At 41.8% G+C, this 27872-nt stretch overlaps 1 protein-coding gene across 2 annotated transcripts in view; it reads right to left on the bottom strand.

The window, feature by feature from the left end:
- Positions 1-1544: 1544 nt before the first annotated feature.
- The window catches only part of LRRC32 (leucine rich repeat containing 32), a 42656-nt gene continuing 16328 nt past the window's right edge, over positions 1545-27872 (bottom strand). For both annotated transcript variants that reach the window (XM_075262998.1, XM_075262997.1), the window contains 2 exons: positions 25377-25470; positions 1545-3661 (listed from right to left, as the gene is read on the bottom strand). In XM_075262998.1, coding sequence (XP_075119099.1) covers positions 1769-3661; positions 25377-25466 — 1983 coding nt within the window. In that variant the 5' untranslated portion in view covers positions 25467-25470 and the 3' untranslated portion in view covers positions 1545-1768. The remainder of the gene's footprint in view (positions 3662-25376; positions 25471-27872) is intronic.

Raw genomic sequence — 27872 nt, 5'->3', positions numbered from 1 at the left:
TTTTGAGAAGACAAGCCCTGAAGGATATTTTCAGGAATTGAGAATACCATAAAAAATCTAATATCTACCTCCTCTTCAAGCCTTGTACGTCATATCTAGTTTCCTCCAGGGCAAAGATTTGGCTTACTGTTGTAGTCTATTATCTGAAGAAGAATGGTTACACCTATATCACTACCTTCCTGGTTTTGGTAGGTCTCCCATCAGTATTGCAAGTTAAACGGGAGGTCCGCCATACTTCTTGATCCCTTCTCCCTGTATCTTGGTCTCCAGGGATGCATGTTGATATGGACAGGGAAACGTGGTCAATCCAGTCATTGCTGGAGACCGTAATCCCCCCACAGGATCGACGTGACCTTACAACATAGACAATTGGGCATTACAAGAGTAGTTCATTTTTGTGTTGTTGCCGCATGATCTTCATGGTATAAATCAGTATTTGGGGGCACTGGGAAAACTATTTCTAATTTAGGGTATCCAAAACTTGGTTCTCATTGAAGAGATGAAACTGAGGTATGGAGACTTACCTACAGGCAATGCCCCATGGGAAAAAGTATGCAAAATAGCTGCCCTCTAGAAAGAAGTCTGGTTAGTCTTATTAGTTTTCCTCCTTCTGGAGGAGAGCTCAGTTACATAAGATATCCAAACCTGGTTCTCATGGTTTTCATTCACCCTACTGGAGGAGAGCTCAGTTACATAGGATATCCAAACCTGGTTCTCATTCGTCCTTCTGGAGGAGAGCTCAGTTACATAGGATATCCAAACCTGGTTCTCATGGTTTTCATTCACCCTACTGGAGGAGAGCTCAGTTACATAGGATATCCAAACCTGGTTCTCATTCACCCTACTGGAGGAGAGCTCAGTTACATAGGATATCCAAACCTGGTTCTCATGGTTCTCATTCGCCCTACTGGAGGAGAGCTCAGTTACATAGGATATCCAAACCTGGTTCTCATGGTTCTCATTCGTCCTAGTGGAGGAAAGATCACTTACATAGGATATCCAAACCTTGTTCTCATGGTTCTCATTGGCCCTACTGGAGGAGAGCTCAGTTACATAGGATATCCAAACCTGGTTCTCATGGTTCTCATTGGCCCTACTGGAGGAGATCTCAGTTACATAGGATATCCAACCCTGGTTCTCATGGTTCTCATTTGTCCTACTAGAGGAGAGCTCAGTTACATAGGATATCCAAACCTGGTTCTCATGGTTCTCATTTGTCCTACTAGAGGAGAGCTCAGTTACATAGGATATCCAAACCTTGTTTTCATGGTTCTCATTTGTCCTACTAGAGGAGAGCTCAGTTACATAGGATATCCAAACCTGGTTCTCATGGTTCTCATTTGTCCTACTGGAGGAGAGCTCAGTTACATAGGATATCCAAACACAATCCCAAGAAATTATACAATTTTCAGTTTTATCTTTTACAATGTAATGAAAAAAAAAAAAACACACACACAAAAAGACCAACTCTATATTATAAAGGATTTCCTTTATATTGTAACCTGCCATAGGAAGTACAAAATAAAGAATTATCTACCAAAAAATCTTTGCTTCTGCAGCAATGCAAAAAGTTCATTGTTACTGTCCAGAGATGATCACCAACAATGGTGCCGATAAGACATTCAAAAATTCCTTGATCAGAATTGTTTTTGAGCGGTCTCAAGTCATTTGATTTACAATCCTGAAGATGTAATCCAAGGCCAAGTGGCTGCCGTAAGGCCCTTTTTAGAAGTTTTTGACTGTGGCTCGGTACAACAGAACCATCCTGTTAAGCTTTAAATTGCTGGTTAACTTTTTGTTTGCAATAAAAACCCAAAAATCCAACACCGATGGCAAAGACCAGTAAGACCAGGACTATGGTTATAATGATGACTATATTGATTTCCTCCATGTCCTTCTCTTCACAGTTGTCAGAATCGTTCTGACCTTGAAGTATCTCTACCCGTTCACCATTAGAGTTCTGACACATGGTGGCATCTAGATCTACGATGTTCGCCATGTTCCTTCTGACCATATGGGTGATCCAAGAATTTCCGCAACAGCTTAGAGGGTTTCCGTATACAGAAAGAGTTTTTAAAGTGTTTTCCAAGATGGGGATATTACTATCCTTCAGTTTGCTGAAGCTGTTGTTACTTAAGTCAAGTATCTCCAAACGACAATTTTTGTTCCAAGGAGGAAGCCACGACAATTGGTTTCCAGAAAGGTTTAGATACCTGAGTTGGACTAAACAAGGCAAGTCAACATTCAACTGAAGGAGAGAATTATCTTCAATGTGTAGAACCTCAAGAGAACTTTCCAATCCCTTCATGGCATTTGGTTTAATGGTAAGGCCAAGGTTCATCGAGACATCAAGAAACGTCAAGGGCGTGCCATAGAACGCATATGGTGGTAGGGTTTCCAACATATTTTGTCGGAGGTTTAAATATAGTAGAGTCGGAATCTTATAAAAGAATAAACAGGCGTGGTTCCCCAGTTTTTGTCTTGCTGCTTCCAAGTTCATGCCACACAAGTCAACATTGTTGTTCTGGAGGTTGATGAAGGCGATGCTTGGAAGATGTTGGAAGGTCCTAGACTCAACCACCTGGAGTTGGTTATTTTGTAAGTGAAGAACTTCTAAAGACGGTAGTGAGCCTGGTCCCAGGGACATGTTCTGTATTAAATTTTCACTCAAGTCAAATACCTCCAACCATTTCAGTTTAACCATGTCTCCAAACTGAAAAGACTGAAGGCAATTTCTGCTCAGGTTGACGAATTTCAGCATCGGCATGGTGGTGAAGATGTCTTCCGTGATGGACTGGATGTTATTGTAACTCAAGTCTAGATGGGTGAGTTTCAGTAAGTTGACCATACTGGCATTTCTCCCACCGTCCTCTTCCAACCAACTATATTCCTTCTGAGATGTCTCGTCTCCGAACCGGATGAGGTTCATGGAGAGGTTCAGGTATATAATATTGTTGACATTTGGGAAAACCGGAAATCGTACTAGTTTGTTGTCACTGAGGTCAACGTTTCTTAGTTGATATTCTTCATTGGATTCTGAGGTGTAGAACGATTGTAGGCTGTTCTTGCTGAGATTAAGACTTTCGAGTTGTCGGAGGTTAAATTGTGAGATGCAGGTGATGGAATTCATGGCAAGGTTAATTTTTTTGAGATGCAGAAGGTCTTCAAAAGAGCCTTCCTCAATGTCCATGATGATATTGTTGTGAAGGTCAAGTTCTTCTAGAGATGGGCTACCCGAAAACATTTCTGGAGAAATCATTGTGATGCTGTTTTCTGCCAGAGAAAGGTCACGGAGATGAGGAGCTTTGTCTAGGAAGTATCCGATCATATCTGTGTACAAGCTATTCCTTGACAGATCCAACGTTCGGACATTGGGTAAGAGTCCTATACCTGGTAACCTGTAGCTCACAAATTTGTCCAAGTAGTTGTCAGAAAGATTGATTTCTTTCAGATGAACCATCTCCTCAAACGTGTCCGGTTGGATATATCGTATTTTGTTGCTGCTTAGATCAAGGATCTCTATGAAGGAGTAAAAAGTCAATGGGGTCCTGGTGAGGTTTCGAAGGTCATTCTTGGACATGTAGAGTACATTGATGTTTGGGGGAAGTCCCAGTGGAATGTCTTGCAAAGATTTGTTATGACAGTGCGCCACCATATTTACCTGAGGAGGAGAGAAGACGTAGAAAAATATTAGTAGGTGAAACATGGCATGAGATACAGAATCATAGTATAGAAGTTAGGATAGGACATGGAAATTTTTGGCCAAGGTCCATGACTTCGATGTTCAATGGAAATTTTGTGCGCCAATCCTATCTAAAAACCTTTCACCCCATTACAATATGGCACGAATCAGATGTCACAATGAAGTTCTAGTGGAGCTTGTGGGACATCTGATGATGTTTGATACTAAGGCACCACACGTACGGTACAGTATAGTTCGGTAAGTCTTGGTCTATCTCTAATGCCATGTGGGGAACATAAAAGCTTAGGCCCATTCACACCAAAATCAAATTTTCTGAAAAAAATTCTCAATGACAGTAAAAGAGTAAGAAGTGAGAATGTCCATGAGAATGTCATGTATGGAACGGAGTATCCATAAGGCCATATGTTTCCCAGAAATGTGATATGTCAACTATTCCAATAGGTCATGGATGGTGCAGACTGTTGGAGGAAGCTTGGAAGCTCTCCTCTTTGGTCCCTACTATCACATCCACTAACTCACTGAGTTAGTGGCCAAAAGGAGTAACCCCTTTTAGTGCTGCCCACTTCATTTCCCATTATTGGTAGGTGGAACGTCCCATGGATTGGGTTTCTAAATGGTGGTTATATGCTGCCATTCCATTCAAAGTCTATAGAGCTGGTGGCTTGAGACCCCCATCCTAGTGACCAGTGGGGCGTCCACTATGATACATTTGTCACCATCTACTGTGTGTACTCTGGCAGCTCGTGGTTATCAATGCCTACCTTTTCTACTGGCCCTGACCAGGCAGTTACCATCAAACCCTGACAAGCTGCATCCTTCTTCTTCCTCCTATGCTGTGAGTACCCAAAGGGCACCCCAGACTTGTGTCCCCGTTGAATCTCCTTTTTCCCCCCGTTATAAAAGGAACTTCCTCCCACCTGAGCAATATAAGTTCTTAGCCTTCTGGTGTGCTGAAAATGTGTGCTTGACTTGTGTTTTGTCTGACTAGCTGTAGTTGACCCTGTCTTGTCCGTCACTCCGTTCCTGCTTCCTGATCCTTGTTTTACCTGTGTCTGACCCCGGCTTGTTCCTGACCTCCCAACCTGTTGCCTGGATTGCTGACTCTGAATGTTTCCTGATAGCCCTGACCTCGCCCCATACCCAAACACTCTTCTGCCCGATCCCTCGGTGTAATGTATTGGTGTCTCTCAACACTTCTTGGGTTATCCCAGAGGTCACCAACTCTAGGACTATTCCTGAAGGTAGTGACCTGGTGATGGCCTACAGCGAAGTCTGAACCCCAAGGATGAAAACCAGGGATCACCTGGAAAACATCATCATGAGTAGCCCAAAGTCGAACCAGTTAGGTGACACAATGGGATCCAGACCCCTGTGCATGCAGGATAACCCTTTTAATATGGTGGCAAATCTGGAAATCTTCCTTGTTTATACCACTACTATAGGCCAACCTACTCTCTATATGGGATAACTTGCAGATCGGTGGTGGTCCAATTGGTCAGACCCACCCCATCAACATCCCTGTTCTCCTTATTAGTGGAGGTCTGAGAAGTTGGACCCTCATCAATTGCAATGGCGGTCCATTGTTTAGATGGAAATACCCCTTTAAGGTTCATAAACCTTTACCTTTAACCTCCTATCACTAATCTAGTCCATCCAACGTCATCAGTGGCTTTCCCCACATTTTTCGCACCTTCTCTTTGGTTTCTTAAGCAACCCGAACAAATCAGTAGACGCGGCGTCCAAACCCTTGGCCCTTCCCCGCCGTCGTTTCCTACAGAAGTTCTTTGCAACTTCGTTCTCTGCTTTGTGTTTTCCTTAAATGTGGTTATTAACAAATTGCAACCAGCGCGGCTCAGGTTCCAGATAGAGAGCGCGGCCCGGCTAATCTATCACAGCCCCGATCTTCAATACATTGTATGTTTGGCAAATCCTCCAAAGGATGGAAGAAAAATCCCCGTGACCAAAGCGGTGGGAGTCCGTGCTAATGGCTGGAGAGACATCTGCTTCACATGAGGCCCCGCGAACATTGCAGAGGCAGATGGAGTTGCATAATACAATCATGTGTCTCGCGCTGGGGTTACATATGTTCCCATCAGGATGCTCGGTATACAGGCTGACTATTGCATGTGTGTGGATGGGATTTAAAGGGGTAGTCACAAAGTGAGTGAAAATTCTGGGGGTGCTAGTGGTGCCCCAGCCTCTTACTACCCCGATGTTGGCATTGCTATAATTTGCAGTATACCCCCAGGATATAGTCACCACTGCCGTCAGTGATGCAGTACATTGGCCACGTATGGATGTGGCTGCTCACATATGGCGGGGTGCCCATACAGGGGCAGATTTGGCTTTAACACAACCCTCACAATGACCTGGGGCCCCCTGGAGATCAAGGGTTAGGTTGTGTTGTGGTCTTCTTTATCAAAAACAATTTACTATCTGAAACCCAGACAGCGCCACCTACTGGAGCCACACCAGGCCAGGGGAAACCTATTTTTAACCACTCCATTCTGGCCTCTACCAAACGAAATCCCCATTTTCTAAATCTGGACAATCCCTTTAAGTTCTTAATTTTTCTGAAATTATAGAAAAAGGGGCATGGGTTAGTTAAAGGGACAATGCTTTTAGGTTACAATGTCCCCCAGATGATAAGTTGACCGCCATGTGTCCCTCAACAGGGACCTCCAGCGATCTTCTATGATCTGGTAATAGGTGTTTAATTTTCCTGCAGCACCACCAGAGGGCAATTGAAGTATTACAGGGGTCCCCATTGAAATCATGCATGTGCCGGGTCCTCCAGAAGGATCTGCCGCAATGGTGTTCATCTTGCTGTGGAGTTCTGCGTCATTGGTATTTTATGGGGTTCACAGGGAGAAGCCTCGACCCTACAAGATCACAGCAAGACATAAAGCGCATTCCTGTGGGCCGTGTTTATCTTCGGACCCTTTGATGTCCCCGGGTGGGGGTTGTACTCAGCAGATGTTGGGAGTTATCTCTCCGCAGTTGAGGAATGGTAAATATTTCCATTGAGGACGGACTTTACATTCCAAGAGTCGAACTTCCTAAGACGTCTCCGGAGAGCCGCGCTTATCTCTGGGAATGCGATAGTTAAAACTGAGCGGACCCCGGCAGATAAAGTCAGGGACCGGCCTCCAGCTCTACAGGCCCACTATTAAAGGGGTATTCCAATGAAAGAAATGAGGACAGAGCTTGTTTCAACAGGAAACAGCGACACCCCTGTGGACAGGTTGTGTCTGGTATTGCAGAGCAGCTCCACTGAAGTGAAAAGGACTAAGTTGTAATACCAAATACAACCTGGTGGTGAGTGGGGTGCTGTTTTTGGAAGCAAGCAGCCATGTTTTTCTAGTCCTTGACAATCCCGATTGTAGGGAAACAATTGAGCATGCAGTAAAAATAGTCTGGCATGATAGTGCGGTACAGGGGTGGTCAGGTGGATGGTCCAGTTGGTGGCCGCATGGGCAGTACAATGGGTGGTTAGGTGGACCGTTCATGGGTGGTCACATGGGTGATCAAATGGGCAGTACAAAGGGTGGTCAAGGGGACAGGTTAGTGAGTAGACACATGGTAGGTGGTAGGGGGCAGTCCTGTTGGTGGTCAGGTGGGGAGTACAATGGGTGGTCAGTACAGAAGGTGGTCAGGTGGACTGTTCACTAAGTGGTAGGGGGGCAGTCCTGGTGGTCAGTAGAGTAGGTGGTCAGGTGGACAGTTCAGTGGGTGGTCAGGGGGGCAGTCCTGGTGGTCAGTAGAGTAGGTGGTCAGGTGGACTGTTCACTAAGTGGTAGGGGGGCAGTCCTGTTGGTGGTCAGGTGGGCAGTTTAATGGGTGGTCAGGGGGGCAATTCAGTAAGTGGTCAGATGGACAGTCCAGTGGGTGGACAGTTCAGTGGGTGGTAAGTACACTAGGTGGCCAGGGGGACAGTCCTGTTGGTCAGTCCAGTGGGTAGTCAGTCCAGTGGGGGGACAGTTCAGTGGGTGGTCAGCCCAGTGGGGGGAAGCTCGTTGGGTGGTCAGAAGTAGAGCTGAGTGACTAGTTGGGTGGGCAGTCCAGTGAGGGACCATTTGGGCAGTCCAGTGGGTGTACTGATGGGCAGTCTATTTTGTAGTCAAGTGGACTAGACAGAGTTTTGCATACATTCCCTATGCAGGGGCCAATATTACCTACGCCAGTCCTCTTATGTTGTATAGGAACTTGCCATGGGCTGATATATACGGTATTATTGTACATGTGATCTAAACATTAGACTCTGCCGGTAACAATGTAACAAGGAGATTCTCCGCACTGATGATGTGACATTGTATCTGATCCCCCGCAGAGATTTCCTAGAACTCAGGATGTCGGCTCCTCTCCGTGCACTTTCAGGAGGTTTTACAAGTGACAGATTCTTGGAGATTATTTCTTTTCTGTAAAACTCGCTTCATTTATATCAGACCCTGCCGGACATTTCCTCAACAGCCCAGAAATCTGCAGCAGAGAGGACCCGAGCGCAACGCAGGAACTACTCCCAGCAATACACACTCTGTCTACTACAGGAATTTGGCTCAAATCTGTGTATTGTTATCTCCAGAGGTTCAGTGCAAGGAAAATGTCCTAAGTGCAAAATATATACAGTATATACATCTATGCTACCACCAAATGTGTGTATACAATGTATATCTCTGCATGTGTGAATTACAGAAGGAGCCCTATTACATTGGTTATATTCTTCTACATAGGGGCAGTATTATAGTAGTTATATTCTTGTACATAGTACTATTATAGCAGTTATATTCTTGTACATAGGAGTAGTATTATAGTAGTTATATTCTTGTACATAGGAGCAGTATTATAGTAGTTATATTCTTGTACATAGGAGTAGTATTATAGTAGTTATATTCTTGTACATAGGAGTAGTATTATAGTAGTTATATTCTTGTACATAGGAGCAGTATTATAGTAGTTATATTCTTGTACATAGGAGCAGTATTATAGTAGTTATATTCTTGTACATAGGAGTAGTATTATAGTAGTTATATTCTTGTACATAGGAGTAGTATTATAGTAGTTATATTCTTGTACATAGGAGCAGTATTGTAGTAGTTATATTCTTGTACATAGGAGCAGTATTATAGTAGTTATATTCTTGTACATAGGAGGTAGTATTATAGTAGTTATATTCTTGTACATAGTAGTATTATAGTAGTTATATTCTTGTACATAGGAGCAGTATTATAGTAGTTATATTCTTGTATATAGGAGTAGTATTATAGTAGTTATATTCTTGTACATAGGAGTAGTATTATAGTAGTTATATTCTTTTACATAGGAGTAGTATTATAGTAGTTATATTCTTGTACATAGGAGCAGTATTATAGTAGTTATATTCTTGTACATAGGAGTAGTATTATAGTAGTTATATTCTTGTACATAGGGGTAGTATTATAGTAGTTATATTCTTGTACATAGGAGGTAGTATTATAGTAGTTATATTCTTGTACATAGGAGCAGTATTATAGTAGTTATATTCTTGTACATAGGAGCAGTATTATAGTAGTTATATTCTTGTACATAGGAGCAGTATTATAGTAGTTATATTCTTGTACATAGGAGTAGTATTATAGTAGTTATATTCTTGTACATAGTACTATTATAGTAGTTATATTCTTGTACATAGGAGCAGTATTATAGTAGTTATATTCTTGTACATAGGAGCAGTATTATAATAGTTATATTCTTGTACATAGGAGTAGTATTATAGTAGTTATATTCTTGTACATAGGAGTAGTATTATAGTAGTTATATTCTTGTACATAGGAGCAGTATTGTAGTAGTTATATTCTTGTACATAGGAGGTAGTATTATAGTAGTTATATTCTTGTACATAGTAGTATTATAGTAGTTATATTCTTGTACATAGGAGTAGTATTATAGTAGTTATATTCTTGTACATAGGAGCAGTATTATAGTAGTTATATTCTTGTACATAGGAGCAGTATTATAGTAGTTATATTCTTGTATATATGAGTAGTATTATAGTAGTTATATTCTTGTACATAGGAGTAGTATTATAGTAGTTATATTCTTTTACATAGGAGTAGTATTATAGTAGTTATATTCTTGTACATAGTACTATTATAGTAGTTATATTCTTGTACATAGGAGCAGTATTATAGTAGTTATATTCTTGTACATAGGAGTAGTATTATAGTAGTTATATTCTTGTACATAGGAGCAGTATTGTAGTAGTTATATTCTTGTACATAGGAGCAGTATTATAGTAGTTATATTCTTGTACATAGGAGTAGTATTATAGTAGTTATATTCTTGTACATAGGAGCAGTATTATAGTAGTTATATTCTTGTATATAGGAGTAGTATTATAGTAGTTATATTCTTGTACATAGGAGTAGTATTATAGTAGTTATATTCTTTTACATAGGAGTAGTATTATAGTAGTTATATTCTTGTACATAGGAGCAGTATTATAGTAGTTATATTCTTGTACATAGGGGTAGTATTATAGTAGTTATATTCTTGTACATAGGAGGTAGTATTATAGTAGTTATATTCTTGTACATAGGAGCAGTATTATAGTAGTTATATTCTTGTACATAGGAGCAGTATTATAGTAGTTATATTCTTGTACATAGGAGCAGTATTATAGTAGTTATATTCTTGTACATAGGAGTAGTATTATAGTAGTTATATTCTTGTACATAGTACTATTATAGTAGTTATATTCTTGTACATAGGAGCAGTATTATAGTAGTTATATTCTTGTACATAGGAGCAGTATTATAATAGTTATATTCTTGTACATAGGAGTAGTATTATAGTAGTTATATTCTTGTACATAGGAGTAGTATTATAGTAGTTATATTCTTGTACATAGGAGCAGTATTGTAGTAGTTATATTCTTGTACATAGGAGGTAGTATTATAGTAGTTATATTCTTGTACATAGTAGTATTATAGTAGTTATATTCTTGTACATAGGAGTAGTATTATAGTAGTTATATTCTTGTACATAGGAGCAGTATTATAGTAGTTATATTCTTGTACATAGGAGCAGTATTATAGTAGTTATATTCTTGTATATATGAGTAGTATTATAGTAGTTATATTCTTGTACATAGGAGTAGTATTATAGTAGTTATATTGTTTTACATAGGAGTAGTATTATAGTAGTTATATTCTTGTACATAGGAGCAGTATTATAGTAGTTATATTCTTGTACATAGGAGGTAGTATTATAGTAGTTATATTCTTGTACATAGGAGTAGTATTATAGTAGTTATATTCTTGTACATAGGAGCAGTATTATAGTAGTTATATTCTTGTACATAGGAGCAGTATTATAGTAGTTATATTCTTGTACATAGGAGTAGTATTATAGTAGTTATATTCTTGTACATAGGAGGTAGTATTATAGTAGTTATATTCTTGTACATAGGAGCAGTATTATAGTAGTTATATTCTTGTATATAGGAGTAGTATTATAGTAGTTATATTCTTGTACATAGGAGTAGTATTATAGTAGTTATATTCTTGTACATAGGAGCAGTATTATAGTAGTTATATTCTTGTATATAGGAGTAGTATTATAGTAGTTATATTCTTGTACATAGGAGTAGTATTATAGTAGTTATATTCTTTTACATAGGAGTAGTATTATAGTAGTTATATTCTTGTACATAGGAGCAGTATTATAGTAGTTATATTCTTGTACATAGGGGTAGTATTATAGTAGTTATATTCTTGTACATAGGAGGTAGTATTATAGTAGTTATATTCTTGTACATAGGAGCAGTATTATAGTAGTTATATTCTTGTACATAGGAGGTAGTATTATAGTAGTTATATTCTTGTACATAGTAGTATTATAGTAGTTATATTCTTGTACATAGGAGCAGTATTATAGTAGTTATATTCTTGTATATAGGAGTAGTATTATAGTAGTTATATTCTTGTACATAGGAGTAGTATTATAGTAGTTATATTCTTTTACATAGGAGTAGTATTATAGTAGTTATATTCTTGTACATAGGAGCAGTATTATAGTAGTTATATTCTTGTACATAGGAGTAGTATTATAGTAGTTATATTCTTGTACATAGGGGTAGTATTATAGTAGTTATATTCTTGTACATAGGAGGTAGTATTATAGTAGTTATATTCTTGTATATAGGGGGCAGTATTATAGTAGTTATATTCTTGTACATAGGGGCAGTATTATAGTAGTTATATTCTTGTACATAGGAGCAGTATTATAATAGTTATATTCTTGTACATAGGAGTAGTATTATAGTAGTTATATTCTTGTACATAGGAGTAGTATTATAGTAGTTATATTCTTGTACATAGGAGCAGTATTGTAGTAGTTATATTCTTGTACATAGGAGGTAGTATTATAGTAGTTATATTCTTGTACATAGTAGTATTATAGTAGTTATATTCTTGTACATAGGAGCAGTATTGTAGTAGTTATATTCTTGTACATAGGAGTAGTATTATAGTAGTTATATTCTTGTACATAGGAGCAGTATTATAGTAGTTATATTCTTGTACATAGGAGCAGTATTATAGTAGTTATATTCTTGTATATATGAGTAGTATTATAGTAGTTATATTCTTGTACATAGGAGTAGTATTATAGTAGTTATATTGTTTTACATAGGAGTAGTATTATAGTAGTTATATTCTTGTACATAGGAGCAGTATTATAGTAGTTATATTCTTGTACATAGGAGGTAGTATTATAGTAGTTATATTCTTGTACATAGGAGGTAGTATTATAGTAGTTATATTCTTGTACATAGGAGCAGTATTATAGTAGTTATATTCTTGTATATAGGAGTAGTATTATAGTAGTTATATTCTTGTACATAGGAGTAGTATTATAGTAGTTATATTCTTGTACATAGGAGCAGTATTATAGTAGTTATATTCTTGTATATAGGAGTAGTATTATAGTAGTTATATTCTTGTACATAGGAGTAGTATTATAGTAGTTATATTCTTTTACATAGGAGCAGTATTATAGTAGTTATATTCTTGTACATAGTACTATTATAGTAGTTATATTCTTGTACATAGGGGTAGTATTATAGTAGTTATATTCTTGTACATAGGAGGTAGTATTATAGTAGTTATATTCTTGTACATAGGAGCAGTATTATAGTAGTTATATTCTTGTACATAGGAGCAGTATTATAGTAGTTATATTCTTGTACATAGGGGTAGTATTATAGTAGTTATATTCTTGTACATAGGAGGTAGTATTATAGTAGTTATATTCTTGTACATAGGAGCAGTATTATAGTAGTTATATTCTTGTACATAGGAGCAGTATTATAGTAGTTATATTCTTGTACATAGGAGTAGTATTATAGTAGTTATATTCTTGTACATAGTACTATTATAGTAGTTATATTCTTGTACATAGGAGCAGTATTATAGTAGTTATATTCTTGTACATAGGAGCAGTATTATAATAGTTATATTCTTGTACATAGGAGTAGTATTATAGTAGTTATATTCTTGTACATAGGAGTAGTATTATAGTAGTTATATTCTTGTACATAGGAGCAGTATTGTAGTAGTTATATTCTTGTACATAGGAGGTAGTATTATAGTAGTTATATTCTTGTACATAGTAGTATTATAGTAGTTATATTCTTGTACATAGGAGTAGTATTATAGTAGTTATATTCTTGTACATAGGAGCAGTATTATAGTAGTTATATTCTTGTACATAGGAGCAGTATTATAGTAGTTATATTCTTGTATATATGAGTAGTATTATAGTAGTTATATTCTTGTACATAGGAGTAGTATTATAGTAGTTATATTCTTTTACATAGGAGTAGTATTATAGTAGTTATATTCTTGTACATAGGAGCAGTATTATAGTAGTTATATTCTTGTACATAGGAGGTAGTATTATAGTAGTTATATTCTTGTACATAGGAGGTAGTATTATAGTAGTTATATTCTTGTACATAGGAGCAGTATTATAGTAGTTATATTCTTGTATATAGGAGTAGTATTATAGTAGTTATATTCTTGTACATAGGAGCAGTATTATAGTAGTTATATTCTTGTACATAGGAGTAGTATTATAGTAGTTATATTCTTGTACATAGGAGCAGTATTATAGTAGTTATATTCTTGTATATTGGAGCAGTATTACAGTAATTATATTCTTGTACATAGGAGCAGTATTATAGCAGTTATATTCTTGTACATAGGAGTAGTATTATAGTAGTTATATTCTTGTACATAGGAGCAGTATTATAGTAGTTATATTCTTGTACATAGGAGCAGTATTATAGTAGTTATATTCTTGTACATAGGAGCAGTATTATAGTAGTTATATTCTTGTACATAGGAGCAGTATTATAGTAGTTATATTCTTGTACATAGGAGTAGTATTATAGTTGTTATATTCTTGTACATAGTACTATTATAGTAGTTATATTCTTGTACATAGGAGCAGTATTATAGTAGTTATATTCTTGTACATAGGAGCAGTATTATAATAGTTATATTCTTGTACATAGGAGTAGTATTATAGTAGTTATATTCTTGTATATAGGAGCAGTATTATAATAGTTATATTCTTGTACATAGGAGTAGTATTATAGTAGTTATATTCTTGTACATAGGAGCAGTATTATAATAGTTATATTCTTGTACATAGGAGCAGTATTATAGTAGTTATATTCTTGTACATAGGAGGTAGTATTATAGTAGTTATATTCTTGTACATAGGAGCAGTATTGTAGTAGTTATATTCTTGTACATAGGAGTAGTATTATAGTAGTTATATTCTTGTACATAGGAGCAGTATTATAGTAGTTATATTCTTGTACATAGGAGCAGTATTATAGTAGTTATATTCTTGTATATAGGAGTAGTATTATAGTTGTTATATTCTTGTACATAGGAGCAGTATTATAGTAGTTATATTCTTGTATATAGGAGCAGTATTATAGTAGTTATATTCTTGTACATAGGAGTAGTATTATAGTAGTTATATTCATGTACATAGGAGCAGTATTATAGTAGTTTTATTCTTGTACATAGGAGGTAGTATTATAGTAGTTATATTCTTGTACATAGGAGCAGTATTATAGTAGTTATATTCTTGTATATAGGAGTAGTATTATAGTAGTTATATTCTTGTACATAGGAGGTAGTATTATAGTAGTTATATTCTTGTACATAGGAGCAGTATTATAGTAGTTATATTCTTGTACATAGGAGCAGTATTATAGTAGTTATATTCTTGTACATAGGAGCAGTATTATAGTAGTTATATTCTTGTACATAGGAGCAGTATTATAGTAGTTATATTCTTGTACATAGGAGTAGTATTATAGTAGTTATATTCTTGTACATAGGAGCAGTATTATAGTAGTTATATTCTTGTATATTGGAGCAGTATTACAGTAATTATATTCTTGTACATAGGAGTAGTATTATAGTAGTTATTTTCTTGTACATAGGAGCAGTATTATAGTAGTTATATTCTTGTACATAGGAGCAGTATTATAGTAGTTATATTCTTGTACATAGGAGCAGTATTATAGTAGTTATATTCTTGTACATAGGAGCAGTATTATAGTAGTTATATTCTTGTACATAGGGGCAGTATTATAGTAGTTATATTCTTGTACATAGGAGTAGTATTATAGTAGTTATATTCTTGTACATAGGAGCAGTATTATAGTAGTTATATTCTTGTACATAGGAGTAGTATTATAGTAGTTATATTCTTGTACATAGGAGCAGTATTATAGTAGTTATATTCTTGTACATAGGAGCAGTATTATAGTAGTTATATTCTTGTACATAGGAGCAGTATTATAGTAGTTATATTCTTGTACATAGGAGTAGTATTATAGTAGTTATATTCTTGTACATAGGAGTAGTATTATAGTAGTTATATTCTTGTACATAGGAGGTAGTATTATAGTAGTTATATTCTTGTATATAGGAGCAGTATTATAGTAGTTATATTCTTGTACATAGGAGCAGTATTATAGTTATTATCTATTTATTGGCATCTAATGCGGTTTCAGTACAGATATTCGGCCTAATTCGTCTAGAGAATAGCTGATAAATTCGAAAAGTTGACAATGAAGTTCCTAGGGCAGATTTAGTGTCCGTGCAGTTGTCAGATATGACGGGGATATGACACGTGAGGATGTATCTGGAGGTCAGTACAAGATTACTTTAGACATTGATTTCCTCAGTGTAATATTGAGCAATGTTTCGTAGACCGTCCTTGTATTGCAGAGCTGAGAATAAAATCAGCACCAGATGTTGTTTTATGCAGGATTTTTCATAGTAATTTATGATTCTGGCCGCTTTTGCTTACAGGACGTTTGGTGTTTGGTATTAATTCACTTTTACTGGTTGCATAATCCTGGTGTCATGGATCACTTACTAATCAGTTTCCAGTGAATATATTCCTCCAGTGATAAACAAGTACAATGCGAGTCTGTAGAGAGAGGCCGAGACTCACAATGCATGAAATGTCTGGGGAATTCCTTAAGTGTTCCCTCGTGGTTTTAGAAATGTGTAGCTGTAAATATCCCCCATACTTACATATAATGCGTTCAATGTGCTGTGATGTGACACATCCTCCTATTCGGATATAATCTACAAATCTGTAAACTCACATTTTCTTGCCCACTAGGTGGCAGTGTTCTGTTGCCTGCTGGGTATTCTTTATATGAGCTACAATGAATCCTTTCCAGAAGACCTCAGCCTCCCCACTAGAGGGTGCCACCTGTTCTGTACCCTCTAGGGGAGCAACCCCGCTCTCTCTTTTTGGGGACGATGTGATGCCAGGATTCATCACATTTTATGAGTTTTTATAAGATAATAGTTTAGGCTTTCAGAAACATAAAAATTTACAGCTGTTTAGGAAAACACTAACATCATTAAATCCAGAATTTTATTGGTAAGATGTTTGGAGGGGAAGGAACAGGACACACAAACAGCGGACAGAGGTAGAGGGGGTCAGAAGACTAGTGGGCGATCTCTATGGAAGAGTGTAGAGAGCATGCTCAGTGTGCAGAGAGAGGGAGGAGGGGGAGGAGCTGTGCAGTGCCCATTACCTATAGTGTTATCTCACCCCGCCTTATACTGTAATACTAGTCTTATCTATCCTTGTTATTCTGCCTGTAATAAAAATCCAACATACAGAACATGAACATAGGTGGATAAATAGTGGCTTAAGTAGGAATAGCGGGGCCCCGTGGTAAACTTTTGACATGGCCCCTTCCCCCCCGACCAAACACTGAAGATCCCCGTCTGACCGACCCCTCCACTCTCCACATTCCTACACACAGTATTATCCCCCATAGTGGCCCCTGCACACAGTATTATCCCCATAGTGGCCCCTACACACACTATTATGCCCCATAGTGGCCCCTGCATACAGTATTATCCCCCATAGTGGCCCCTGCACACAGTATTATGCCCCATAGTGGCCCCTGCACACAGTATTATCCCCCATAGTGGCCCCTGCACACAGTATTATCCCCATAGTGGCCCCTACACACACTATTATGCCCCATAGTGGCCCCTGCACACAGTATTATCCCCCATAGTGGCCCCTGCACACAGTATTATGCCCCATAGTGGCCCCTGCACACAGTAATATCCCCCATAGTGGACCCTGCACACAGTATTATGTCCCATAGTGGCCCCTGCACACAGTATTATGCCCCATAGTGGCCCCTACACACACTATTATGCCCCATAGTGGCCCCTGCACACAGTATTATCCCCCATAGTGGCCCCTGCACACAGTATTATGCCCCATAGTGGCCCCTGCACACAGTATTATCCCCCATAGTGGCCCCTGCACACAGTATTATCCCCATAGTGGCCCCTACACACACTATTATGCCCCATAGTGGCCCCTGCACACAGTATTATCCCCCATAGTGGCCCCTGCACACAGTATTATCCCCCATAGTGGCCCCTGCACACAGTATTATGCCCCATAGTGGCCCCTGCACACAGTATTATCCCCGATAGTGGCCCCTGCACACAGTATTATCCCCCATAGTGGCCCCTGCACACAGTATTATGCCCCATAGTGGCCCTGCACACAGTATTATCCCCCATAGTGGCCCCTGCACACAGTATTATCCCCCATAGTGGCCCCTGCACACAGTATTATCCCCGATAGTGGCCCCTGCACACAGTATTATGTCCCGATAGTGGCCCCTGCACACAGTATTATCCCCGATAGTGGCCCCTGCACACAGTATTATGTCCCGATAGTGGCCCCTGCACACAGTATTATCCCCGATAGTGGCCCCTGCACACAGTATTATGTCCCGATAGTGGCCCCTGCACACAGTATTATGTCCCATAGTGGCCCCTGCACACAGTATTATGTCCCATAGTGACCCCTGCACACAGTATTATGCCCCATAGTGACCCCTGCACACAGTATTATGTCCCATAGTGGCCCCTGCACACAGTATTATGTCCCATAGTGACCCCTGCACACAGTATTATGCCCCATAGTGACCCCTGCACACAGTATTATGTCCCATAGTGGCCCCTGCACACAGTATTATGTCCCCATAGTGGCCCCTGCACACAGTATTATGTCCCATAGTGACCCCTGCACACAGTATTATGTCCCCATAGTGGCCCCTGCACACAGTATTATGCCCCATAGTGGCCCCTGCACACAGTATTATGTCCCCATAGTGGCCCCTGCACACAGTATTATGCCCCATAGTGGCCCCTGCACACAGTATTATCCCCGATAGTGGCCCCTGCACACAGTATTATGTCCCGATAGTGGCCCCTGCACACAGTATTATGTCCCCATAGTGGCCCTGCACACAGTATTATGCCCCATAGTGGCCCCTGCACACAGTATTATCCCCCATAGTGGCCCCTGCACACAGTATTTTTCCCCATAGTGGCCCCTGCACACAGTATTATCCCCCATAGTGGCCCCTGCACACAGTATTATCCCCCATAGTGGCCCCTGCACACAGTATTATGCCCCATAGTGGCCCCTGCACACAGTATTATCCCCGATAGTGGCCCCTGCACACAGTATTATGTCCCGATAGTGGCCCCTGCACACAGTATTATCCCCGATAGTGGCCCCTGCACACAGTATTATGTCCCCATAGTGGCCCCTGCACACAGTATTATGCGCCATAGTGACCCCTGCACACAGTATTATGCCCCATAGTGGCCCCTGCACACAGTATTATGCCCCATAGTGACCCCTGCACACAGTATTATGTCCCATAGTGGCCCCTGCACACAGTATTATGTCCCATAGTGACCCCTGCACACAGTATTATGCCCCATAGTGACCCCTGCACACAGTATTATGTCCCATAGTGGCCCCTGCACACAGTATTATGTCCCCATAGTGGCCCCTGCACACAGTATTATGTCCCATAGTGACCCCTGCACACAGTATTATGTCCCCATAGTGGCCCCTGCACACAGTATTATCCCCCATAGTGGCCCCTGCACACAGTATTATGTCCCCATAGTGGCCCCTGCACACAGTATTATGCCCCATAGTGGCCCCTGCACACAGTATTATGTCCCCATAGTGGCCCCTGCACACAGTATTATGCCCCATAGTGGCCCCTGCACACAGTATTATCCCCGATAGTGGCCCCTGCACACAGTATTATGTCCCGATAGTGGCCCCTGCACACAGTATTATGTCCCCATAGTGGCCCTGCACACAGTATTATGCCCCATAGTGGCCCCTGCACACAGTATTATCCCCCATAGTGGCCCCTGCACACAGTATTTTTCCCCATAGTGGCCCCTGCACACAGTATTATCCCCCATAGTGGCCCCTGCACACAGTATTATCCCCCATAGTGGCCCCTGCACACAGTATTATGCCCCATAGTGGCCCCTGCACACAGTATTATCCCCGATAGTGGCCCCTGCACACAGTATTATGTCCCGATAGTGGCCCCTGCACACAGTATTTTCCCCGATAGTGGCCCCTGCACACAGTATTATGTCCCCATAGTGGCCCCTGCACACAGTATTATGCGCCATAGTGACCCCTGCACACAGTATTATGCCCCATAGTGGCCCCTGCACACAGTATTATGCCCCATAGTGGCCCCTGCACACATTATTATGCCCCATAGTGGCCCCTGCACACAGTATTATACCCCATAGTGGCCCCTGCACACAGTGTTATCCCCCATAGTGGCCCCTGCACACAGTATTATGCCCCATAGTGGCCCCTGCACACAGTATTATGCCCCATAGTGGCCCCTGCACACATTATTATGCCCCATAGTGGCCCCTGCACACAGTATTATGTCCCATAGTAGCCCCTGCACACAGTATTATGCCCCATAGTGGCCCCTGCACACAGTATTATCCCCCATAGTGGCCCCTGCACACAGTGTTATCCCCCATAGTGGCCCCTGCACACAGTATTATGTCCCGATAGTGGCCCCTGCACACAGTATTATGTCCCATAGTGGCCCCTGCACACAGTATTATGCCCCATAGTGGCCCCTGCACACAGTGTTATCCCCCATAGTGGCCCCTGCACACAGTATTATCCCCCATAGTGGCCCCTGCACACAGTATTATGTCCCGATAGTGGCCCCTGCACACAGTATTATCCCCCATAGTGGCCCCTGCACACAGTATTATGCCCCATAGTGGCCCCTGCACACAGTATTATCCCCCATAGTGGCCCCTGCACACAGTATTATCCCCATAGTGGCCCCTACACACACTATTATGCCCCATAGTGGCCCCTGCACACAGTATTATCCCCCATAGTGGCCCCTGCACACAGTATTATCCCCCATAGTGGCCCCTGCACACAGTATTATGCCCCATAGTGGCCCCTGCACACAGTATTATCCCCGATAGTGGCCCCTGCACACAGTATTATCCCCCATAGTGGCCCCTGCACACAGTATTATGCCCCATAGTGGCCCTGCACACAGTATTATCCCCCATAGTGGCCCCTGCACACAGTATTATCCCCCATAGTGGCCCCTGCACACAGTATTATCCCCGATAGTGGCCCCTGCACACAGTATTATGTCCCGATAGTGGCCCCTGCACACAGTATTATCCCCGATAGTGGCCCCTGCACACAGTATTATGTCCCGATAGTGGCCCCTGCACACAGTATTATGTCCCATAGTGGCCCCTGCACACAGTATTATGTCCCATAGTGGCCCCTGCACACAGTATTATGCCCCATAGTGACCCCTGCACACAGTATTATGTCCCATAGTGGCCCCTGCACACAGTATTATGTCCCATAGTGACCCCTGCACACAGTATTATGCCCCATAGTGACCCCTGCACACAGTATTATGTCCCATAGTGGCCCCTGCACACAGTATTATGTCCCCATAGTGGCCCCTGCACACAGTATTATGTCCTATAGTGACCCCTGCACACAGTATTATGTCCCCATAGTGGCCCCTGCACACAGTATTATCCCCCATAGTGGCCCCTGCACACAGTATTATGTCCCCATAGTGGCCCCTGCACACAGTATTATGCCCCATAGTGGCCCCTGCACACAGTATTATGTCCCCATAGTGGCCCCTGCACACAGTATTATGCCCCATAGTGGCCCCTGCACACAGTATTATCCCCGATAGTGGCCCCTGCACACAGTATTATGTCCCGATAGTGGCCCCTGCACACAGTATTATGTCCCCATAGTGGCCCTGCACACAGTATTATGCCCCATAGTGGCCCCTGCACACAGTATTATCCCCCATAGTGGCCCCTGCACACAGTATTATCCCCCATAGTGGCCCCTGCACACAGTATTATGCCCCATAGTGGCCCCTGCACACAGTATTATCCCCGATAGTGGCCCCTGCACACAGTATTATGTCCCGATAGTGGCCCCTGCACACAGTATTATCCCCGATAGTGGCCCCTGCACACAGTATTATGTCCCCATAGTGGCCCCTGCACACAGTATTATGCGCCATAGTGACCCCTGCACACAGTATTATGCCCCATAGTGGCCCCTGCACACAGTATTATGTCCCATAGTGGCCCCTGCACACAGTATTATGTCCCATAGTGACCCCTGCACACAGTATTATGCCCCATAGTGACCCCTGCACACAGTATTATGTCCCATAGTGGCCCCTGCACACAGTATTATGTCCCCATAGTGGCCCCTGCACACAGTATTATGTCCCATAGTGACCCCTGCACACAGTATTATGTCCCCATAGTGGCCCCTGCACACAGTATTATCCCCCATAGTGGCCCCTGCACACAGTATTATGTCCCCATAGTGGCCCCTGCACACAGTATTATGCCCCATAGTGGCCCCTGCACACAGTATTATGTCCCCATAGTGGCCCCTGCACACAGTATTATGCCCCATAGTGGCCCCTGCACACAGTATTATCCCCGATAGTGGCCCCTGCACACAGTATTATGTCCCGATAGTGGCCCCTGCACACAGTATTATGTCCCCATAGTGGCCCTGCACACAGTATTATGCCCCATAGTGGCCCCTGCACACAGTATTATCCCCCATAGTGGCCCCTGCACACAGTATTTTTCCCCATAGTGGCCCCTGCACACAGTATTATCCCCCATAGTGGCCTCTGCACACAGTATTTTCCCCCATAGTGGCCCCTGCACACAGTATTATGCCCCATAGTGGCCCCTGCGCACAGTATTATCCCCGATAGTGGCCCCTGCACACAGTATTATGTCCCGATAGTGGCCCCTGCACACAGTATTATCCCCGATAGTGGCCCCTGCACACAGTATTATGTCCCCATAGTGGCCCCTGCACACAGTATTATGCGCCATAGTGACCCCTGCACACAGTATTATGCCCCATAGTGGCCCCTGCACACAGTATTATGCCCCATAGTGGCCCCTGCACACATTATTATGCCCCATAGTGGCCCCTGCACACAGTATTATACCCCATAGTGGCCCCTGCACACAGTGTTATCCCCCATAGTGGCCCCTGCACACAGTATTATGCCCCATAGTGGCCCCTGCACACAGTATTATGCCCCATAGTGGCCCCTGCACACATTATTATGCCCCATAGTGGCCCCTGCACACAGTATTATACCCCATAGTGGCCCCTGCACACAGTGTTATCCCCCATAGTGGCCCCTGCACACAGTATTATGTCCCGATAGTGGCCCCTGCACACAGTATTATGTCCCATAGTGGCCCCTGCACACAGTATTATGCCCCATAGTGGCCCCTGCACACAGTGTTATCCCCCATAGTGGCCCCTGCACACAGTATTATCCCCCATAGTGGCCCCTGCACACAGTATTATGTCCCGATAGTGGCCCCTGCACACAGTATTAAGCCCCATAGTGGCCCCTGCACACAGTATTATGTCCCCATAGTGGCTCCTGCACACAGTATTATGCCCCATAGTGGTCCCTGCACACAGTATTATCCCCCATAGTGGCCCCTGCACACAGTATTATGCCCCATAATGGCCCCTGCACACAGTATTATGTCCCATAGTGGCCCCTGCACACAGTATTATGTCCCATAGTGGCCCCTGCACACAGTATTATGTTCCATAATGGCCCCTGCACACAGTATTATCCCCCATAGTGGCCCCTGCACACAGTATTATACCCCATAGTGGCCCCTGCACACAGTATTATACCCCATAGTGGCCCCTGCACACAGTATTATACCCCATAGTGGCCCCTGCACACAGTATTATGTCCCATAGTGGCCCCTGCACACAGTATTATCCCCGATAGTGGCCCCTGTACACAGTATTATGTCCCATAGTGACCCCTGCACACAGTATTATACCCCATAGTGGCCCCTGCACACAGTATTATGCCCCATAGTGGCCCCTGCACACAGTATTATCCCCGATAGTGGCCCCTGCACACAGTATTATCCCCCATAGTGGCCCCTGCACACAGTATTATGTCCCGATAGTGGCCCCTGCACACAGTATTATGCCCCATAGTGACCCCTGCACACAGTATTATGTCCCATAGTGGCCCCTGCACACAGTATTATGTCCCCATAGTGGCCCCTGCACACAGTATTATGCCCCATAGTGACCCCTGCACACAGTATTATGTCTCATAGTGGCCCCTGCACACAGTATTATGTCCCATAGTGTCCCCTGCACACAGTATTATGTCCCATAGTGTCCCCTGCACACAGTATTATGTCCCATAGTGACCCCTGCACACAGTATTATCCCCCATAGTGGCCCCTGCACACAGTATTACGCCCCATAGTGTCCCCTGCACACAGTATTATGTCCCATAGTGTCCCCTGCACACAGTATTATGTCCCCATAGTGGCCCCTGCACACAGTATTATGCCCCATAGTGACCCCTGCACACAGTATTATGTCTCATAGTGGCCCCTGCACACAGTATTATGTCCCATAGTGTCCCCTGCACACAGTATTATGTCCCATAGTGTCCCCTGCACACAGTATTATGTCCCATAGTGACCCCTGCACACAGTATTATCCCCCATAGTGGCCCCTGCACACAGTATTACGCCCCATAGTGTCCCCTGCACACAGTATTATGTCCCATAGTGTCCCCTGCACACAGTATTATGTCCCATAGTGGCCCCTGCACACAGTATTATCCCCCATAGTGGCCCCTGCACACAGTATTATGTCCCATAGTGGCCCCTGCACACAATTATTATGTCCCATAGTGGTCCCTGCGCACAGTATTATCCCCCATAGTGACCCCTGCACACAGTATTATGCCCCATAGTGGCCCCTGCACACAGTATTATCCCCCATAGTGGCCCCTGCACACAGTATTATCCCCCATAGTGGCTCCTGCACACAGTATTATACCCCATAGTGACCCCTGCACACAGTATTATGCCCCATAGTGGCCCCTGCACACAGTATTATCCCCCATAGTGGCTCCTGCACACAGTATTATACCCCATAGTGACCCCTGCACACAGTATTATGCCCCATAGTGAACACCCATGAACAATTAATATACTCTGGGATCTTTCCAACCCCAGAGTATAATGATCGAAGACCTAGGGGAGGTAAGTGAACATAAAAAACACTGTTACTAACCTCTCCCTGGCTCTGGTGCACTCCCTGCCGATGTCGGCCATCTTCAATGATGAACATAACATCATGTGAGCAGGGGGTTGTGTCACGACGCATAACGACACAGACCCCAGCCATGCGACATCAGGGAGGTCACACAAGTAAGGCCTGGAGCCAGGAGAGGTAAGTAACACTGTTTTTTATGCTCACTCACCTCCCCTGGGCCTCTGATCAATATACTATGTCTGAAAAGAACTCTGAATATAATAATAGTGTTTGTGGTTTCCGCGGCCTCACTTATTGGTCCCGGCTCCTGCTCACTGCGGCCTCCGCAAAAGAAGAAGAAACGGCAGCTACGAGCAGGAGTCAGGTTCGGTAAATTAATAGGCCCGTTACCGGCTGGAGTTACTGTAGCTGGTAATGGCCTATTAAACAAAATTGAAAAACGCAGCGGTAGCGGCTGTCACTGTGCACCCTAATGTACCGCTACCACTGCTACCCCGGTAAACCATAACCATTCAGTGACTACAAGCTGAGATGACTTGATAGACAAAGGATTGCTTAGGAAAGATGTAATGTCAGCTCATACCGATATCACACAAGGCGGTTTCTCATCGGCGCGGTACGTTGAGGATCCTTCATTCACCATAATCAGTAGTAGTGGCAGATAAAGGAGCATGGCTCTGTAATACAAGAAGAAAGAGGGGTTATATGGGGGATGATGGGAGTTGTAGTGTCCTGGGTACAAGGGTCACAAGTAGGAGAGCAGATACAGAAGATATCAGGACAGTGTAAGACACCCCGAGGAGGGACCGAGATCTGTCTATACTCAGAATCTTCTACACAGACGTCCGGAGAGAAGGAAGTCACAGTGTTTGTTTTTGCTTAGAAAGCGGCAGTGAAATCCACAATGAGACAGAAGTGACTGGGAACACTGGGATTACTGCGAACACTGGGATTACTGGGAACACTGGGATTACTGGGAACACTGGGATTACACTGGGAACACTGGGATTACTGGGAACACTGGGATTACTGCGAACACTGGGAATACTGGGAACACTAGGATTACTGGGAACACTTGGATTACTGGGAACACTGGGATTACTGGGATCACTGGGATTACTGGGAACACTGGGATTACTGGAAACACTGGGATTACTGGGAACACTGGGATTACTGGAAACACTGGGATTACTGGGAACACTGGGATTACTGGGAACACTGGGATTACTGGGAACACTGAGATTACTGGGAACACTGGGATTACTGGGAACACTGGGATTACTGGGAACATTGAGATTACTGGGAACACTGAGATTACTGGGAACACTGGGATTACTGGGTCTATCTGTATCCACTACTGGGAAGGGACACAGACACACAATGCATCTATCTATCTATCTATCTATCTATCTATCTATCTATCTATCTATCTCCTATCTATCTATCTATCTATCTATCTCCTATCTATCTATCTATCTATCTATCTCCTATCTATCTATCTATCTATCTATCTCCTATCTATCTATCTATCTATCTATCTATCTATCTATCTATGTATCTATCTATCTCCTATCTATCTATCTATCTATCTATCTATCTATCTATCTATCTGTCTGTCTGTCTGTCTGTCTGTCTATCTATCTATCTATCTATCTATCTATCTATCTCCTATCTATCTATCTATCTATCTATCTATCTCCTATCTGTCTATCTATCTATCTATCTATCTATCTATCTATCTATCTATCTCCTATCTGTCTATCTATCTATCTATCTATCTATCTATCTCCTATCTATCTATCTCCTATCTATCTATCTATCTATCTATCTATCTATCTATCTGTCTGTCTGTCTGTCTGTCTGTCTGTCTGTCTATCTATCTGTCTGTCTGTCTGTCTGTCTGTCTATCTATCTATCTATCTATCTATCTATCTATCTCCTATCTATCTATCTCCTATCTATCTATCTATCTATCTATCTATCTATCTCCTATCTATCTATCTATCTATCTATCTATCTATCTCCTATCTATCTATCTATCTATCTATCTATCTCCTATCTATCTATCTATCTATCTATCTATCTCCTATCTATCTATCTACTATCTATCTATCTACTATCTATCTATCTCCTATCTATCTATCTATCTATCTATCTATCTATCTATCTATCTATCTATCTATCTATCTCCTATCTATCTATCTATCTATCTATCTCCTATCTATCTATCTATCTATCTATCTATCTCCTATCTATCTATCTATCTATCTATCTATCTATCTATCTATCTCCTATCTATCTATCTATCTATCTATCTATCTATCTCCTATCTATCTATCTATCTATCTATCTATCTATCTATCTATCTCCTATCTATCTATCTATCTATCTATCTATCATCTATCTATCTATCTATCTATCTATCTATCTATCTATCTCCTATCTATCCCTCCATGTCCTACCATATCTCATCTTGTATTCAGACTCAGGTCTCTGTATCTCTCCCATTGGTTTCCCGATCCTCTCTTACCCCTTCCACTTTGTCTCACATGACTGCTGTCACTTTGCTTCTCTGTGGGACTGTCCACTGATTTATGGGCGATTTGTGGCCCCTGCTATGTGCCCTGTGATCCTGCCCCCCTCTGAGCAGTCAGGACCCTTTGCCTAGTGGGGAGAAATCTTCCAAGTGAAATGTGTTTATCAGCGATTCACACCAACCAAGCCAAGAAAGACGGCCATTTCCTCAAGCATTCCAACAAAAGACATTGTGGATGTTTGCTTTCTTCTTCTTCTGTACAAGGAAGTTTCCTGTTTTCAAATAGCTTTTAGTTTCTGCAGCTTAGTCAAAAGAAAAAAAATCCCAAGGAAATGTATCAGGAGATGGGAGCTACCTCTTGTGAGTCAAGCTGTTTAACCCCTAAATCTTTAGGCTTCAACTTGAAGTCACTTTGCAGATTATATTGTGTATTTGTATATCAGCGAGTCCTTTTACAAGATCTTAATATTGCAGAATTCTTAATGCTAAGTCTGTTGTCTCTTACTTATCAGGATAACTCCTATCCTCTATACAGTGACTGAA

This window comes from Leptodactylus fuscus, chromosome 2 (genome assembly GCF_031893055.1).
Source record: "Leptodactylus fuscus isolate aLepFus1 chromosome 2, aLepFus1.hap2, whole genome shotgun sequence".
NCBI lineage: Eukaryota > Metazoa > Chordata > Amphibia > Anura > Leptodactylidae > Leptodactylus > Leptodactylus fuscus.
Note: the sequence above shows the minus strand (reverse complement) of the source record. Positions and strands in the feature narration are given on the sequence as shown.